General features: G+C 40.4%; 1 protein-coding gene across 1 annotated transcript in view; it reads right to left on the reverse strand.

The window, feature by feature from the left end:
- Window positions 1-20,367, reverse strand: part of lrrc9 (leucine rich repeat containing 9) — a 100,723-nt gene that overhangs the window by 19,026 nt on the left and 61,330 nt on the right. The window contains exons 23-27 of the mRNA XM_073039558.1: window positions 11,264-11,386; window positions 7,524-7,654; window positions 6,661-6,769; window positions 5,823-5,962; window positions 5,076-5,212 (exon numbers count right to left, since the gene is read on the reverse strand). Of these exons, the coding sequence (XP_072895659.1) occupies window positions 5,076-5,212; window positions 5,823-5,962; window positions 6,661-6,769; window positions 7,524-7,654; window positions 11,264-11,386 (640 nt within the window). The remainder of the gene's footprint in view (window positions 1-5,075; window positions 5,213-5,822; window positions 5,963-6,660; window positions 6,770-7,523; window positions 7,655-11,263; window positions 11,387-20,367) is intronic.

The following is a 20,367-nucleotide window of genomic DNA, read 5'->3' on the forward strand; positions in this document are numbered from 1 at the left end:
TGGTGCTGGACCCCAGGATAGGGAGTTTGTAGAGTGCCTACGGGATGCATTCTTGGAACAGCTTGTACGAGAGCCGACCAGGGACAAGGCTATTCTGGATTTAGTGTTATGTAATGAACAGGATTTGATAAGCAATCTTGAAGTAAAGGAGCCATTAGGAGGTAGTGATCATAATATGATAAGTTTTTATCTGCAATTTGAGAAGGATAAGGGCAGCTCGGAGGTGTCAGTGTTGCAGCTGAACAGGGGAAAATATGGAGCCATGAGGGAGGAGCTGGCCAAAGTTGACTGGACGGATATCCTAGCAGAAAAGACAGTGGAACAGCAATGGCAGGTATTCTTGGGAATAATGCACAAGGTGCAAAATCAGTTCATCCCCCGGAGAAGGGAAGGATTCAAAGGGGGGAAAGGGGCCACAGTGGTTGACAAAAGAAGTCAGAGATTACATAGCATTAAAAAAAAAGGAAGTATGACAGAGCTAAGGTGAGTGGGAGGACAGATGATTGGGAAATTTTTAAGGAACAACAGAACTTAACTAAAAAGGCAATACGGGGAGAAAAAATGAGGTACGAATGCAAAGGAGGATAGCAAAAGCTTTTTTAGGTATGTGAAGAGAAAGAAGATAGTTAAGAACAATGTTGGGCCCTTGAAGAATGAATTGGGTGAAATTGTTATGGAAAACAGAGAAATGGCAGAAGAATTTAATAAGTACTTTAGATCAGTCTTCACTAAGGAAGACACAAGCAATCTCCCAGATGTATGGATGGGCCAAGGACATAGGGTAACAGAGGAAATGAAACAGATTGATATTAGGAAGGAAACGGTGATGAGTAGACTGATGGGACTGAAGGCTGACAAATCCCCAGGTCCAGATGGTCTGCATCCTAGGGTACTAAAGGAGGTGGCCCTGGAAATTGCAGATGCATTGGTAATCATTTTCCAATGTTCCTTAGATTCAGGATCAGTTCCTGAGGATTGGAGAATGGCTAATGTCATCCCACTTTTTAAGAAAGGAGGGAGGGAGAAAACAGAGAACTATCGACCTGTCAGCCTGACATTGGTGGTGGGGAAGATGCTAGAGTCCATTATTAAAGATGAAATAGTGGCATATCTAGATAGCAGTGATAGGATTGGGCCGAGCCAGCATGGATTTACCAAGGGTAAATCATGCTTGACTAATCTGTTGTTTTCCGAGGATGTAACCAGGAAGTTAGATAAGAGAGATCCAGTGGATGTAGTGTACCTTGATTTTCAGAAGGCATTTGATAAGGTCCCACATAGGAGATTGGTGGGTAAAATCAAAGCTCATGGCATTGGGGGGAAGACATTGACATGGATAGAAAACTGGTTGGCAGATAGAAAGCAAAGGGTAGCGGTGAATGGGTGTTTCTCGGAATGGCAGGTGGTGACTAGTAGGGTACCACAGGGCTCGGTATTGGGACCACAGCTGTTTACGATTTACGTCAACGATTTAGATGAAGGCATTGAAAATAACATCAGCAAATTTGCTGATGATACTAAGCTGGGTGGCAGTGTGACGTGATGAGGATGTTAGGAGAATTCAGGGTGACTTGGATAGGTTGGGTGAGTGGGCAGATACTTGGCAGATGATGTTTAATGTGAATAAGTGTGAGGTTATCCACTTTGGGAGTAAGAACAGGAAGGCAGATTATTATCTGAACGGTGTAGAGTTAGGTAAGGGAGAAATACAAAGAGATCTAGGAGTCCTTGTTCATCAGTCACTGAAGGTGAATGAGCAAGTGCAGCAGGCAGTGAAGAAGGCTAATGGAATGTTGGCCTTTATTACAAAGGGAATTGAGTACAAGAGCAAGGAAATCCTCTTGCATTTGTACAGAGCCCTGGTGAGACCACACCTGGAGTATTGTGTACAGTTTTGGTCTCCAGGGTTAAGGAAGGACATCCTGGCTGTAGAGGAAGTGCAGCGTAGATTCACGAGGTTAATTCCTGGGATGTCTGGACTGTCTTACGCAGAGAGGTTAGAGAGACTGGGCTTGTACACGCCGGAATTAAGGAGATTGAGAGGGGATCTGATTGAAACATATAAGATTATTAAGGGATTGGACAAGATAGAGGCAGGAAATATGTTCCAGATGCTGGGAGAGTCCAGTTTGAGAATAAGGGGTAGGTCATTTAGGACAGAGTTAAGAAAAAACTTCTTCTCCCAGAGAGTTGTGGGGGTCTGGAATGCACTGCCTCGGAAGGTAGTGGAGGCCAATTCTCTGGATGCTTTCAAGAAGGAGCTAGATAGGTATCTTATGGATAGGGGAATCAAGGGATACGGGGACAAGGCAGGAGCCGGGTATTGATAGTAGATGATCAGCCATGATCTCAAAATGGCGGTGCAGGCTCGAAGGGCCGAATGGTCTACTTCTGCACCTATTGTCTATTGTCTAAAAGGTAGTGGATACAGCCCTCCCCACCACTAAGGAGCTCTAAATGAAGCACTGTCGCAAGAAAGCAGCATCCATCATCAGGGACCCCCACCACTTAGGTCATGCTCTCTTCTCGCTGCTGCCATCATGAAGGTGGTACAGGAACATCAGGACTCTCACCACCAGGTTCAGGAACAGTTATTACCCCCCAGCCATCAGGCTCTTGAACCACAGGGGATAACATCACTCAACTTCACTTGCTGCACCACTGAACAGTTTCCACAGATTTGTGCTTCTCTATTATCATTTCTCTGACATGCCTTGAATGATCTTGTCTTTATTTTGGTCTGGTCTGTTGGAAATCTACCATATTGTTGGACCTTACAGTTAGAGGGGGTATTTATTCCTATTAATTTATTGAAAACAGGTGATCCTCCAATTTTCAACATCAATAAATTGATTGAGTTGTTAAGGTATTGAACCTGAGGAAAGTTAGTGTAGTAATTACAAAGGGGATGAATACTTTATCAACCTCACAATTTTGATTTTTAGTAAACCGTTGACAGGTTTTAGAATTTTTCTTTTGTTTTGACATGATACACAATAGATTCCGCTCAAAAATACTGCTTCAATATTTTAAATTTATAAAAAGAGACAAGAACAGGTGGAAATACGTAGTTGTGGGGGGTTTTTCAAGGCACTGTATATAGTGACCTATATGTACTTTGATAATAAATTTACTTTGAAGTTTTACTTGAATCTTGGAACTTTTTCTGTCATTTTCTCTTCCCATGTGAACGTATTACATCACATAAAGAACTGTTACTTGTTGCACAGGTCTTGTTTCAGTCCAAGGACTCACCACTTAAAATCAGTGTATTACAATGGAGCAAGCTAATGTTAGTGGACATGGAAAGGGAAAGCACATATTTACAATTTAGGTCAGCAGCTTGTGCAGAAGCTCACATTTGCAACGAGTTCTGGCTTAATATTTATCTATGTAGCATGTTTCATGTAGAGAAGTGTCCCAAGACTCCAAGTAAGTTTCTCACTTAAAAAAGACATTAGAACTCTTCATCAAATACTGTGTTCAAGAATTAAATTTTAACAGGAAATCCAAAAAAGCAGTTTTGTATAGGGAAGAAATCCAGGACCAAGGGCATAAAGGATACTGGATGATAAGAGTGGTAAAATAACTAGATGTGCTAGAAATGGCAACAGAAACATTTGTAATTCCATTGACCTAAAGCTGTCTGAGCTGCTGAGTATCACCAACATTTTATGTCATGAAACTATTTCCCACATGTCTATAAAACAAAGGAAATAGAAGAATGGTAGTGTTGAGGTTAGCGCAATGACTTTACAGCATCAACAATCACCAATAAGGTTTGATTCCCACCGCTGTCTGTAAGGAGTTTGTACATTCTCCCTGTGAACACGTAGGTTTGTTCAGGATATCCAGTTTCTTCCCACATTCTAAAGGATGTATAGTTAGGGTTAGTAAGTTTTGGACATGGTATGTTGGGCCAGAAGCATGGCAACACTTGCGGGCTGCTTCCAGCACAGTCCTTGGCACAAATGATGCATTTTACTGTATGTTTTGATGTACATGTAGCTGATCTTTAACTTGAGGCTGTTGAAGTGCTTAATCCAAAGATAAACTCATTTCTCAAGTTGGAATTCAGCACACTGGAAATCAGGGGCATGAAACATTATCTGGATTTTATGGTCAGCAATAAGGTGATCAAACAGATCAAAGAAATATGTCCACAACATTCAACTAATTTTATAGTGATTTTACAGCCTTGATTGACTTACTGAATAATTTGGCATTTTCTGGTTTTATTTTAGATTTCCAACATCCTATTTGGTAGATATAAGTATTTGTTAGGTGCTGCTTGACAGGGCTTAATAATTTTCACCCCTTAATTTAATTCATGTTAGAATAGGAATTCACTATGCTGTAGTTGTATTGGTGTCGCAGTACTTCCAAGTCTAATTTAGAACAGAATAATTATTGACACACTTTCCAATATAAGTGATTAAGCTTACATTCCTTAAAACAAATATCTTGGTGAGCACAGTTATTGTCCATGGAGACCTGACTCTTGCTCCACAACAATCATGCTCAAAACATCAGTAAAGTTAAGTAGAGATATGGTTCACTGGATTTCTTCATCTTGATACAGCCCTGAGTTTTCCTGGAGTATTCCAGTTGAGTGTATTTATTTTCTGTCAGTAAGAAAGACAGAGCTGAAGAAAGTACTCAAAAGAAAAAGGTTTGCTCTCATTTGATGTTGTAAAGTCTGGGGAATCACTCTGGGGTAGAAGTACCTCAATGACATCTACCACAACTGTCTAATGCCAGAATTAAAATGGAGGCAAAGCAACATAGGCTAAAAAAATAATTTCTGAAGTTTAAGCCTCAAATCTAACATAAGAAACTAAGCGATGAATTAGAAATATAGCTTCAGGATGAACCAAGATTCTGTCCATTGCCAATATACTAGACATCTTATGGGATCATGTTAGTCAGAGAATATATATACAGCTAATTTTATAGTGTCGATGTACACTTATTTGTGATATATATAAAATCACAAATATATTACAACAAAGGAACAGTTTCATATCTTGTCTGAGAAATACTGAAGTAATAAGATTGTTTTCACTGGCACTTACCTTCTAAACGCAATACTCTCAAATTTATCAGTCTACTCAACTGCAGTTGAGCCAGGCTGGAAATTCCATTGTAGCCTAAATGAAGTACTTCTAAGCTTTCCATAACTGGAGGAAGGCTCATGTAATCTATATCTCTGCTGTTAAAAGGAGGGTACATTGCTTAGTTATGCAGTAAAATAAAATGTAATCAGTAATTAAAATGTAATCAATCGCTGTCGTTCATTTCTGGAGTGAGGGGGGTCAGGGGTTGTTATTGTTGCTGTTGTTTTACTGTGGGGGAGGGGTTGGGCATTTGTTGCTATTGTCTGTTTTTTTCTGCGAGGAGGGGGAGCAGGGGTATTGATACTGTTGTCACTGTTTTTTCTATGTGGAAGGGGGTAGGGGATTTTGGGGTTGGTGAGTTCTGTTTCTTTTTCCTGGGGGTGGGGGGAGCCAATGTCTTTTCTTTCGACAACTCCCATGGTCATTTTGAATTTCACGGTTATCTGGAGAAGACAAGTATCAGAGTTGTATTGTACATACATACTTTGACAATAAAATGAACCTCTGAACTTTTAATTTGTAATCAATTACAAAAAAAATCATGACTGTATTAAAATATTGTTTTTAATGAAAGCATTCTGCAATTTACTGAATTACACATTTGAAGAATGAAACTGTAAGGCAACTTAGTTATGTGAACTACCTTTCAGGCTTTGATATGTAATAACTGCATTTAATCTTATACATACTGTATCTTTCTTATACCTGTTTGCTCTGGAAATTCCTGACTGTCCATAGCCACTGGAAGATACTTTTTGCTGAAGAAGCTGTCTGTTGGTCAAGTGAATTTGTGGCTTTTGTCTAGGGAAAATGGTTTCAATGTGGTTGTGGTTTAAATACAGTACCTTAAATACATGAAAAAGAATAAACTTATTTTAGCATAACATTTACAGAAGAATCAAACCAATTAATATCTATAAATGGGATGAAAGTGGATGTTCAAGAAATCTTGACTTCTTTTCCTGCTAGATTGTTAGCTGAGTGTTCCAGTACAGGGATCCCAGGAGGAACAGCTTTTTGACAAGCCCTTGAACCTCAGGGTCACAAGAATCCTACAGCCAACTAAAAAAAACACATTAATAACTTCATGGATTCTTAAATTCAAGCTGAATCCTTACTGAGAACAAGATCATCTGATTTTCAAAGTGTGAATACACAGCCATTGGCCTAAACCCAGATTATTATTTTGCCTGTTCCAACAATATTGGTCCTGCAAGAAGAATGGTCCACCATACATTCTAATTTCCCAGATCATAAAATTCTGGTGATCCTGCTATCGAACAGAACAAGCGTAAATTTATATTTTAGGCATTGAGGACCACTTGAATGAATTGTTGAGGTATCTACCAAACTGTTTGCAGCAAAGATAACTACATAAAGGAATATGAAGCAATTTGTTTGATTTCTGTAAATAGTTGTACAGATAATAACATCTGACAGTAAGAGATGGAAGTGGCTTTGCAGTAGTTTTAGAAAGCATTATCATTCATAACATATTCAGGTATTGGGGGATAAAAAGGTGAAGTTATATCAGGATACTCACTCTGACATGAGGAAGGTAGATAAGGCCACTGAAAGATGTGAGGTTATTATGCTCCAAATTAATTTTTTGCAGGCGCCCATATATCTCTGGAGGTACAAGATCTACAGATCTGGTAAGAAATATAAAAAAAGACAACTTACTTTAAATAAAATTACCTATTTGCAGGTTTACTATTAAATTATAATGTAATTTTAAATTTATTTTTAAAATATTGTTCAGTTATATAGAAATTACCCAGTCATTACATTGGTGTTTCGTACTTTGCATGGCCAATTATTCTAATCCCAATGGACTCCTAGAAATGTGGAATCTGAGACCATTCAGCCCCCTCAGCCTGTTACATAGATAAGTGATTGACTACTATAGTTGTGTATCTGAAATAATCTTCCTAATCTGCAGTATCCAAAACTTTACACAGCATTCCAGGAGATATCTAATCAGGCTTTGAACAGTTGCAGCCAATAATGCAGATCCAAACCATCAGGATTTTCAAACAATCAGAGAGCAAAATATTGGAGTTTACTATATTTGAAAATTGCAACACTTAAGGAAAAATAACATATTATCTCCTGGTGGCAGAAATAAATTGAAAACTTCCAATCATAATTCATAATAGAGAATAAAATATCAACTGATCATATAATTTGAATTGTAAAAAACCTTAATCATCTCAATAGTTTTATGTTGGTACAGTTGCAAAATCTGCAAACTTAAAACTTTATATTAATAAGAACTTTACTTGAAAAGGCAAGTACCATATTAGAGTTATTGTTTTCCAATTACAAGGACTATATCAAGAAGATAAAAGAATTTTATTTTGATACAGACAGTTTCATTGTTTGCACCAAGTCTTCATATATTACCGGATTGAAGATTCAGGCATATCCAGCTTTAAAAGCTCTGAGAAGTTAGAATGTCCAAGTCTCTCAGTAATCATTTCAGAAGTGAGTCTACCTCCAAACAAATCTTTTGCATTATCAATTTCTGATTGCTCCTGCAAACAAATACAAAACAGGACAAATACTTCTATATAGCTATATTTTTGTATACAGAAGAATTCTGAAATGTACATTCCTGCAATAACTTATATTAATTAAAATATAATAAACTAATTTTATGTACGATATTCTAGTAAGTTAATGAAACCAATTAAACTCACAGCTACATTTTCATATTCAACCTATTCTCTCAGATAACCAACATTCCCTTTATTAAGATATTTTACTTATTTAAAATGAAATTACCTGCCACTATGAGGTCAAGCTAGGACTATCTTTATTGCTTATGATTTTCCATCTTCTACCTCCTGAGCTAAAAAGGTCAGCCCAAACCAGTAGAGATCTAATTGACTGTTCTGGGACTCTGTGAGTTCCCACCAAATGTAAATAGATTTAAGGAACTTGGAGGAACCATATCTCTGGCCTTGACCTTTACTTTCATGCCAGTCCTATGACAAGCCTAATCTGGACCCTTGTTGCCCAAAGATGAGAAATTGAGAGGAGGGTTGCAAGAAAAGTGTAAGGGAAAAGGATAGAGGGTAAATGGAGAGAGGGAAAGGGGATGGGGAGGCTATTCTAGAAAAATAGTGGTACAAGGAAGTTAGGAGGATAAAGAAGTGGGGCTAACAACAACAATGCACATCATTTTTATGTGATATTGGCTATACAAAATAACATTACAACAGGATGTCTTACATGGGCAGTTGAGTGATAGGCCCTAGCTTCACACGTTCAGCTGGATGGCTTCAGAATAGTTCAAAACAATGACCATCAGTATATGCAATGAGTGTTGGGTATCTTTGGTTTGCCTTCCAAATTAATCAAAGCTTATCTTGGAGTGAAGCTCCAAGTAGCATAAGCCATGTCCATGACCATAATCCTTTTCAATGAAGATCACCCCACAGGCCGTGTTTTTTACATTTCCCGAACAATGTTTGCAAACTTAAATTTCCCCTATGCCCCATCCCCTGTAGTAATCTAAACAATACTCTCCAGATCTCAAAGGTGCATCCCAACCCAAAATGTCAAGATGTTTCAAGAGACCAATATCTTGTATCAAGCATAGGGTTGTGCTGATTGCCTATATCCGGTAGAAAATGTACCAGAAAATGTAGCCTTTGCTGAATTTCTCAGTTTTATTATTGCTGTTGTGGTTCCTAAGGTTGTCATAGCTGGGGGAGGTAGTGGGGATAAGCTCCCAGTACCTATAAAGTGCTCCAAACTGCGTGCAACTCTAACAGCCTCTGACAACCAAGTCCAACTCTTGGTCTTCAAATATGGCTTAGCTACTAGGCCCAGCGGAACTGTTTCTACTGACAAGAGGCAATGGCAGACCACTGGCACCTCAAAACCAGTTGCTTTGGGCAGGTGGGCCTTGTCAGCCTTGGAAAAGGAAAACTCTGATTTTAAACCACCGCTGTGGCCATACCCACCAATGGGAAAGGCTTCAGGAGTAAACCCTGAGAAAGAAATCTGGAGCTAGAGTCCTTAAAACTATTTGATGCTGTTTACAACTTCACTCTGACAACCTCTGCGACTACACTGGTGCCAAGCTGTATCAGCGCTTGCCCTTCCCTTGGACAACATCAGTGATGTGGAAAGGGGGAATCCGCTACATAGGCAACAGCCAGTTCTTCAAATCTTTCTCTCCAGGCTTGTGCCCTGCAGGGGATCAACGGCTACCTACCTACATTATTGTTGTAAGAAACTTGTGGTTAGCTATGAATGAAGGTCATTGCTTTAAATCATGAGTTATTTCTGAAAATGATCTTCAGAATGAATCTTCTTTCATTTGTATGGAAAAGCCAATGCCTACTGTTCTATGCAGCATCTTTTAGGACTAGCACAGTTTTCACTACAATAGACATTAGGTGCAGGAGTAGGCCATTTGGCCCTTCTAGCCAGCACAATTCATTACCTCGAATTGCAAATGCAAATTTTGCTTGCTCTATGCACTGCTTCAGGCCCATGACATCTGTGAAGTTGGCCAAGAAGTGAGTTGGTACACTATTGGTCTCCTTTGATACTTAATATGATTCCCACAATCTGCACCATTTCAAGCCATTAGCTGCACCCAGACAGACCATCTTACCAAATGGTATCAGGGGGCAGCCAGTACCACGATTTTGGCATCCATTTTACTAGAATATGTGAACAATGAAAATTTTTGAATAGTCTATATATCTCAGCTTTTTCAATATAATAATTTTAAAAGTTGCTACTGTTTTGTATTTGCAACTTCTAAAAGCATCCTACAGAGGGCACTACACTAACATAGATGTAGGATAACTCTACTTCCTGCCTGACTTGCTATGTTTCTCCAGCATTTTGTGTATGTTGCAGGTTAACCAGCAAAGTTGGCAACAGGCTTATGAAATGACAATGAAAACCACAAGCTATTCCTTTGGCAAGAACGTGAAACCTTGGTGGGTATTTCTAAATAATATAAAACAAAAGTTCAAATGTAATTTATTATTTTTCTTTTAGTAAGTAATTTCTAATACTAAATGCCAGCTTTTATAAGAGAGCAAATTGTCCTTCTTATGTCTGCCCATGGAGTGTTGTGTCCAACAGATTTTCTACATCCCTCCTCCAGTTCCAAGACCTGTGATTCTATTCATCAAGGCCTTCAGTGAATTAAAGGAAATACTTAATGACCGATCTCATACATTCAAGTTGACTTGCTCAGTTTTCTTCCAGGTGGTTTGAGATTAAGCATTTTGGCCTCATTTAGGTCAAGAACTGGACCAAACAGAAACTCCCTTCCCATTATTGAGTAATCGAATAATTTTAATAACTCACTGAACTAGTACAAAAAAAGAGAAGTTTCTTTTGAAACCCTAATGCTATTTAAAAATGTTTTTGCATCACAAATTATTTATTGAATACATTGATTCTATTGATATTGTTGTGTATTTAATGTGTCAGAAATATTCAAGTTATATTATACATATATTGTTTGATTAAGCATCCTTTTCTGTTTACATAATGCATCGCGTTTATATGTAAAAGCACTTGAAGGCCATGCATCATATGCACACGCCTTGTTTAAAGTAAAAATGAAGTTAAACTCGCATTCCCAGTTCCATGTTTCCTTTTCAATTACTTTTAGGTTTTGGACTTACAAAACATCACAGATATTCTTTAACTTCCAACTCCATGGAATGGGCTGCCAGCAGCAGTGGTGGAGGCGGAAATGATAGGGTCTTTTAAGAGACTCCTGGATGGATGCATAGAGCTTAGAAAAATAGAGGGCAAGGGGTAAGCCTAGGTAGTTCTAAGGTAAGGACATGTTCGGCACAACTTTGTGGGCCGAAGGGCCTGTATTGTGCTGCAGGTTTTCTATGTTTCCTATGAAGTGTTTACATTTCAAGTTTTGACAATTATCAACAGGTAGATCACCAGAAGAACACAACAGCCGCAATGGCCCTAACCCTCGAAACTGGATAATTTGATGGAAATTAGTAAACAAATCTAGACTGTTCTGCAGGGCTGAACAATGCTGTAAGCTAAAGGCCAGTTGAGAAAAAAAATGTAATATAATATTTTAATTTGCACTATAATGAAAAGAAAATATTTCTGATAGTAATTGGACAAAGACTGACCACTATTTTTCCATCCAGGGCCTTCATTGCAGGAAGGTGATAGATGACAAAAAGACGATAATGCTCCTGCTTAGTGACCAAGGGGTTTCCATAAAAGTCTAAAATCACAAGGTTCTCCATTCCCTAAAAACATAAATAAAAAGTACATCCCATAATTTAAGAGAAGTGATCTTCAACAATTACAGTACATAATATCATTCTTTTATGGAATGCAGTACAAGAAACAATAGACAAAATTAAAGCAATAATTCCTCTATAACATGGGGATATTATAGAAGCACAGAAAGAGGCTATTCAAACAAGTTTTTAGTGCTAACCTTTGGCAAAGTCCCATCCCAAAAGTTCCACGCTAGCGCTTTCCTTACCATCTCCTTTTGTACGTAACATTTAGGATTTTTCAACTATCGTATACAATTCATAATCAAAACAGCACTGCCATTGGTTCAACATTCAGAAACCCTTATCTTAACAAGACTGTGAGTATCTTTATTAAAATGATTAATTTTGCGCTTTTACATTAGAAGTTCCCATAACTCCTGCTTCCTAGTCTTTTAGAGTAACTGAGCTCTGTGTGGGTCTTCAGGCTCCTGTACCTCCCTCTTCACAGGCAATAGTGTTCATGGGTTCATGGATTGTTCAGAAATCTGGTGAAAGCATTCCTAGATCATTGAAGTTGTTTCTTTAGGCTCCTGTAACTCTTTCCTGATAGAAGCAGCAAAAAGAGGGCAAATCTCAGATGGTGAAGATGCTTAATGATGATGCCACCTTCTTGAGGCACCACCTCTTGAAGAAGTCTTCGATGGTGGGAAAGTGCTCATGATGGAGCTGGCTGAGACTACAACCCTCTGCAGTGTCTTGCAATCTTGCACATTGGAGCCTCCATACCAAGCTGTGATGCAACCAGTTAGAATTCTCTACACCATATATCTGTAGAAATTTCTAAGAGTCTTTGGTAACACATCAAATTTCCTCAAACTGCTAATGAATTAAAGCCACTGGTGTGCCCTCTTCATGATTGTGTCAAATGGTTGGGCCCAGGATAGATCTCAGAGGTTCAAAGTAAATTTATTATCAAAGTACATATATGTCACCGTATACTAACTTGAGATTCATTTTCTTGCAAACATTCACATTAGGACAAAGAAATACAACAGAATCAATGAAAAATCATAAGACAGGAGCAGAATTAGGCCATTCAGCCCATCGCATCTGCTCCACCATTGCATCATGTCCAATTTATTATGCATCCCAGTCTCATTCTCCTGTTTTCTCCCCATAATATTAAGTACAGGCCCAGAGCTATCAAACACTCCTCGTATGTTAACTCTTTCATTCCTGGGATAATTCTTATGAACTTCCTCTGGAGCATCTCCAATGCCAGTCCATCTTTTAGATAAGGGGCCCAAAACTGCTCACAATACTCCAAGTGCAGCCTGATCAATGCCTTAATACTGAGGCATACTTGCATTTGTATTTTATTCCTCTTGAAATGAATGCTAACATTACATTTGCTTTCCATACCATCGACTCAGCCTGAAAGTTAACCTTTAGGGAATCCTGCATGAATCAGAATCAGATTTAATACCACCGGCATATGTCATGAAATTTATTAACTTTATGGCAACAGTACAATGAAATACATGATAAATAAATATAGAGAAAAATACCAGAATCACATTAAGTATATACTTGTCTATTAAAAAGTTAAAATAAGTAGTGCAAAAATAACAAATTATAAAATGTAGTGACGTAATGTTCATCGGTTCAATGTCCATTTAGAAAAGTGATGGCAGAGGGTTAGAAGCTGTTCCTGAATCACTAAGTGTGTGCCTTCAGGCTTCTGTACCTTCTTCCCGATGGTGACAGTGTGAAGAGGAGTGTCCTGGGTGATGGGATGCTGCCTTCCAAAGGCACTGCTCCTTGGAGATGTCTTGGATACTATGGAGGCTGGTTACCCATGCCAGAGCTGACTAATTTTACAAAGTTCTGCAACTAATTTTGATCTTGTGCAGCAGCCCCACCCCCATACCAGATGGTGATGCTCTCTACGGTACATATGTAGAAGTTTTCAAGTGCTTTAGTTGACAAACTAAATCTCTGCAAACTCCTAATGAAATATAGCCGCTGTCTTGCCTTCTTTATAGCTGCATCAATATGTTGCAACCAGGTTAGGTCCTCAGAGAGATGGACACCCAGGAACTTGAAAATGCTCTCTCCACTTCTGATCCTTCTATGAGGATTGGTTTGTGTTTCCTCGTCTTACCCTGTTTGAAGCCCACAATCAGCTCTTCGGCCTTGCTGACATTGAGTGCAAGGTTGTTGCTATGAAACCACCCACGACGGAGGATGCGAGGTGACCTGATAGTGGTGTACAAGATAATGAGAGGAATTGATCATGTGGATAGTCAGAGACATTTTCCCAGGGCTGAAATGGCTTGCACAAGCGGGCACAGTTTTAAGGTGCATGGAAGTAGGTACAGAGGAGATGTCAGGGATAAGTTTTTTATGCAGAGAGAGGTGAGTGTGTGGAATGGGCTGCCGGCAGCAGTGGTGGAGGCGGATATGATTGGGTCTTTTAAGAGATTCCTGGATGGGTACATGGAGCTTAGAAAAATAGAGGGCTATGGGTAAGCCTAGGTAGTTCTAAGGTAAGGACATGTTCAGCACAGCTTTGTGGGCCGAAGGGCCTGTATTGTGCTGTATGTTTTCTATGTTTCTATCTCGCACCTGTATTCCTTTTTGCCACTATCTAAAATTCTGCTTACAATGGTTGTATTATCAACAAATTTATATATGCTGTTTGAGCTATGCCTAGCCACACAGTCATGGGTGTAGAGAGAACAGAGCTGCAGACTAAGCACGTATCCCTGTGGAGTGCCAATGTTAATTGTCAGAGAGGTGCAGACATTATTTCCAATCTGCACAGATTGTGGTCTTCTGGTTAAGAAGTCGAGGTGTCCAGTTGCAGAGGGAGGGGTAGAGGGCTAGGTTCTGTAGCTTTTCAATCGGGACCGTAGGAATGATGGTGTTAAATGCTGAACTATAGTTAATAAACAGCATCCTGACATGGTATTTGCATTGTCCAGGTGATCCAAGGTTGTGTGAAGAGCCATTGAGATCATGCCTGCTGTAAACCTACTGCGGCAATAGGCAAATTGCAGTGGGTCCAGGTCCTTCCTGAGAGAGGCGTCAACCTCTAAAAGCATTTGACCACCATAGATGTGTTTGCTACTGGACAACAGTCATGGGGCAGTTCACACTGTTCTCTTGGGCATGAGTGTAATTGTTGCCCTTTTGAAGCAGGTGGGAACTTCCGAATGCAGCAGTGAGAGATTGAAAGTGTCTCTGAATACTCCCACTAGTTGGTTGATGCAGGTTTTCAGAGCCTTACCAAGAGCTCCATCGGGCCCTGCTCCTTTGCGAGGGTTCACCCTCTTGAAAGACAGCACAACGTTGGCCTTCAAGACAGAGATCACAGGGTCATCAGATGCTGCAGGGATCCTCATAGCTGTGGTTTTATTCTCTCTTTCTACGCCGGTATAAGAGGTGTTAAGCTCATCTGGTAGTGAAGCATCGCAGCCATTCACGATGTTGCATTTTGCTTTGTAAGAGGTAATGGCCTGCAAAACTTGCCAGAGTTGATGTGCATTCAATGTTGCCTCCAGCCTCTCTCAGAATTATTTCTTGGCTCTTGAAATAGCCCTCCACAAGTCATACCTGTTTTTTTTTATACAAACTTGGGTCATCAGACCTAAATGCCACTGATCTAGCTGTCAGCAGTTTACGAACCTCCTGGTTCATCCATGGCTTTTGGTTTGGGAATGTACAGCAAGTTTTCGTAGGCACACACTCAACCACACAGATTTTAATGAAGTTGATGTCAACTTTGGCATACTCATCCAAGCTCAAATATGACTCTCTGAACACAGTCCAGTCCATTGATTCAAAGCAGTCCTGTAGGCCACACTGGTCCATACCTTCTTGGTCCTCACTACTGGTGCTGCAGCCTTCATTCTCTGCCATTACTCAGGGAGTATATGTACAGCCAGGTGAGCACTTCCCAAAGTATAAGCGTGGAATAGATCAGCAGGCACTCTTGAACTTAGTGTAACAATGGTCCAGTGTGTTATTTCCTCTGGTACCACAGGTGATTTTTAAATCATTATTTAGTGACTTCACCAAGCTGGCCTGGTTAAAATCCCCCAAAATGATAGTGAAGGCGTCAGGATGTGCTGTTTCATGGCTATTGATTACATTACTCAGCTTGCCTACAGCCTGTTTGACATTAGCCTGAGGTGGAATGTACACCGCCACCAAGAAGATTGCTGAAAACTCTCACGGCAGTTAAGATGGCTGGCACTTAATTTCAAGGTATTCCAGGTCTGGTGATCAATATTGGGACATCACCAACACATTAGTACACCACCTCTCAAAACATTTCACCTCCATAAATGTGAGTGCTACTAGACAATAGTCATGGGGCAGTTCACACTGCTCTCTTGTACTTCCCTGCACTATATTCTATCTGCCATTTCCGCCACTCTGTACAAGTTTTTCTCCTGACACCTTACTTCCTTAACAATACCTGCCCCTCTACCAACTTTGTATTGTCCATAACCTTGGCCACAAATCTATCAATTCCTATATCCAAATGATTAACATACAAAGTATACAGAAGTGGTCCCAAGATTGACCCCTGTGGCACACCACTAGTTACCAGTAGCCAACCAGAAAAGGCTCCCTTTTCTCCCCCACTCTGTCCCTTCTGCCAGGCAATCTTCTATCCATGCTAGCATCTTTGCTGTAATACTGTGGACTCTTAGCTTGTTAAGAAATCTGGTTAAAGGCCTTCTGAAAATCCAGGTAAGCAATATCCACTGACTCTCCTTTGCCTATCTTGCCTGTTATTCCCTCAAAAACTTCCAACAGATTTGTCGGGCAAGATATCTCCTTTAGAAAATCATGCTGACTTTGGCTTAATTTATCATGCCCCCTGTAAAATTAGGTTAAACCCTCCCCAACATCTCTAGCAAACCTGCTCACATGGATATTGGTCCCTCTCGGGATGTAACTCATTGTTTTTGGACAGTTATCTTCCCCAGAAGAGATCCCAATGATCCAGGAATCTGAAACCCTGCTCCCTGCACCAATTCCTCAACCATGCATTCATCTGCCAGATCACCCTATTCTTACCTTCCTTGACATGTGGCACAGGCAGCAATCCAAAACTTACCCTGGAGGTCCAGTTTTTCAGCTTTCTGCCTGACTTCCTATATTTTCTCTTCAGGATCTCCTCCCTTTTCCTACCGACTTATATCATTGGTACCAATACGTCGCATAACTTCCAGCTGTTCACTTTCTCCCTGTAGAATGCCATGGACCCAATCTGAGATATCCTTGACCCTGGCACTTGGGAGACAACATACCATCTGGGTGTCTGTCTCACGCTCACAGAAGCTGCTTTTTGCTCCTGTAATTGTGAAATCCCCTAACACCACCACACTCCTCTTCTCTCCTCCTTCCTTTCTGACCCACAGAGCTAGACTCAGTGCCTGGTCACTGTAGCTTCTCCCTGGTAGGTCACTGCCCCCTCCCCCAAAAGTATCCAAAGTGGTATATTTATTATTCAGGGGTACACCCACAGAGATACTCTGCACTGATTGCCTAATCACTTTCCATCTCCCGACAGTCACCCAGGTACCTGCTTCCTGCAACTTGGGGGTGACTACCTCCTTGTAGCTCCTATCCATCACCTCCTCATTCACCCATATGAGCTGAAAGTCATCCAGTTGTAACTCCAGATCCTTAACACGGTCCCTATAGAGCTGCAGCTCAATGCATATTAAGCAGATGTAGTTATCAGGGAGATTGGAGTCTCACACAGGGAACATAAAACTACCTCTGGATCTATTCTCAACACACTAGCTATGTACTAACAGAAAAAAATCTTTAAAAAACTTTCTTATTTACTTACTTAGAACCCCCACTTGTGCTTTACCAAGCCTGTTGAGCCAAAGCCAGATCACTCCAATGCTGGACCACTCCAACAATGGTGGCTCCACTTACAACTCCTTACTTTTTAGTGGCCCCATGCTGATTTCAGCCCAATTAGAGAAAGCTGAAAGCTCCTGAAATCTTTTTAAACTTAGTGCTGTGTCAACAATGAACAGCCTCTTGTGCTGACTTTAGCCTGATGAAAGAAAGCTGAAAGCATCCAAGGCTCCTGTACCTCTGTCCTGATGACAGCAGTGAGAAGAAAGCATGGCCTGGATGGTGTGAGTCTTTGATGACGAATGATCCTTTCCTGTGGGAGTGGTCCTTGTAGATGTGCTCAATGGTGGGAAGAGATTTTGCTGTGATAGACTGAGCTGTATCCACTACTTTTTGTAGATTTTCCCATTTTGGACATTGGTGTTTCCAAACCAGGCTGTGAAGTATCCAGCCAGGATATTTTCCTCTTGCATCTATAAGGCTTTGTCAAAGATGACATGCTGAATCCATGCCAACTCCTTTAAGAAAATGAGGCACTGCCATACCTTCTTTGTAATGGCACTTATGTGCTGGACCCAAGAGAGATCCACTGAAATGATAAGCCAAGGAATTTAAAGTTACTGACCTTCCCCACCTCTGAGTCCCTAATAAAGGTTGTCTCATAGACGCCCATTTTCTTCCTCCTGGAGTCAACAATCAGCTCTTTGGTTTTGGTTAAGTTAAGTGACAGGTTGTTGTTACGGCACCATTCAACCAGATTTTCAATCTTAATCTATATGCCGATTTGTCACTATCTTTGATTTGGCCAACAAAAGTGGTGTTGTTAGCAAACTTTAATATGGCACTGGAGCTCTGCTTAGCCTCACAGTCATAAGTATAAATGAGTAGAGTAGGGGGCTAAGCACACAGCCTTGTGGTGCATCTGTGCTGATGGAGTTTGTGGAGGAGATGTTGTTGCCAAGCCGAAGTGAGGAAATTGAGGATCCAATTGCACAAGGAGGTATTGTGGCCAAGATCTTGAAGCCTAATGATTAGTTATGAGGGGATGATAGTGTTGAATGCTGAACTGTAGTCCTGATGTATGCATCTTCACTTTCCAGATGTTCCAGAGCTGAGTGAAAAGCCAATGAAATGGCATCTACTGTAGACACGTTGTGATGGTAGGCAAATTGGAACAGATCAAAGTCATTCCTCAGGCAGACATTGATATACTTCATGCCCAACCTCTCGGAGTACTTCATCACAGTCAATGTAATTGCTAATGGATAACAATCATTGAGACAGGTTATCACATTCTTCTTGGGCTCCAGTATAATTGAAGCTTGCTTGAAGCAGGTGGGTATCTAATACTGCTGAAGTGAGAGGTTAAAAACATCTGTAAATATTCCAGCCAGTTGGTTAGCACAGGTCTTCAGTACACAGCAGGTACACCGTCTGGGCAACATGCTTTCTATGGGTTCACCCTACAGAGACTGAAATCATTGGGGGCTGTGGGAGTCTGTGAAGGAGCCTCCTGGTTTTGATAGTCAAATGTGAGCATAAAAGGTATTGAGGTCATTTGGGTGCAAAACCCTGTTGTCACATATATTGTTTGGTTTTGCTTTGTAGCAAGTGATAGCGTTCAAGCGCTGCCCCAGCTGTTGAGCATCCTTCTACGAATCAACTTTGGTCTGGAATTGCATGTGAGATGGTTTTCCAGAGGTCATACTTGGACCTTTTACAATTTCCTTGGCCACTAGACTTGAACACCTCCAATCTAGCCCTCAGCAGATGCAGATCTCTTGGTTTATCCAGAGCTTCCAGTGGGGGAAGACTCTGAATGATTTTGTGGGGACACACTCATCCACAAGTGTCTTTATGAAGTCCGTAACAAACATGGCATATTCATTCACATCCTCTGATGAGTTCCTGAACATGGCCCAGTCCACTGGCTCAAGCAATCCTTTAGCCATTCCTCTGCCTTTTGTTACCCTTACCTCTAGTGTTTTGCTCTTTGGCTTCTGCCTGTATGCAGGAAGGAGTAGGACAACCAGATGTACAGATTTCCCAAAATATGGTCTAGAGATGAAATGGTAGGCATTCCTGATGCTGGTGTAGCAGTGGTTGAGTATGTTAGGTCCCCTGGTGCTACAGATGATGTGCTGATGATAAATGGGCAGAGATTACTTCAAGCAAGCATGATGGAAGTCCCCGGCAAAGATGTGAAAGGAATCAGGGTAGACTGTTTCTTGTATAATAATCATCGCACTCAATACATCTGAGATGTTGATGCTCAGGACCTGAAGTTGCTCAACCTTTCTACTGCTAATCCCACAAAGAGGACTGATATGTATTCTCCTGACTTTCCCTTTCTGAATTCCACAATCAAATCTTTGGTCTTGCTGAAGCTGAGTGTGAGGTTGTTGTTGTAATACCACTCAACCATTTGATATATCTCATTCCTGTTTGCATCCTCATCACCATCTGCGATTCCACCTACAGTGGTCTCACTGGCAAATTTATAGATATTGTCTAATGGTTTATGTTATTAGTTTAAAGCAGTCATCTATTCTAATGAAAACTCAACCTGAAATGTTCCTCCCTCCAGCTGCCTAATTGGTTCTACTCCCAGCCCTTCCTGTATTTACTTTATATTTGCTATATTTCTTCACTATTCTTGGTTAGTGTGGCTGTAACAAAACCCAATTTCCCTCGGGATCAATAAAGTAAGTATGTCTGTCTGTATGTCTAATTTTATTCAACGTAATAAGATAGTAAATATAACATCCAATTTGCAGGCAGCATAATCTACTTTTGTAAAGTTGATAGAGAGAAAAATATAGGCTAAATACTGAGAGAAACTCTCGTCTTATTCACCTCCATCTTCTGGGATAGATTGGTCTTTGTTTTTAAACTTTACTGAGTGTTCTAATGTCTTCAAAGAGGCAACACTCTATCAACACTAAAATGGAGGAACAAACAATCTGCTGGAGGAACTTGGCAGGTCAAACAGCATTTATGGGGGAGGTGGGTTGGGGAAGGGAAGGAATTGTTGATGTTTCAGATCAGAGCCTTGAATAAGGATCTTGATTTTTCTGCTAAAATTACTGAAGCAGAACTTCAACCCTTGATTT

This window comes from Hemitrygon akajei, chromosome 3 (assembly GCF_048418815.1).
Source record: "Hemitrygon akajei chromosome 3, sHemAka1.3, whole genome shotgun sequence".
Classification (NCBI taxonomy): Eukaryota; Metazoa; Chordata; class Chondrichthyes; order Myliobatiformes; family Dasyatidae; genus Hemitrygon; species Hemitrygon akajei.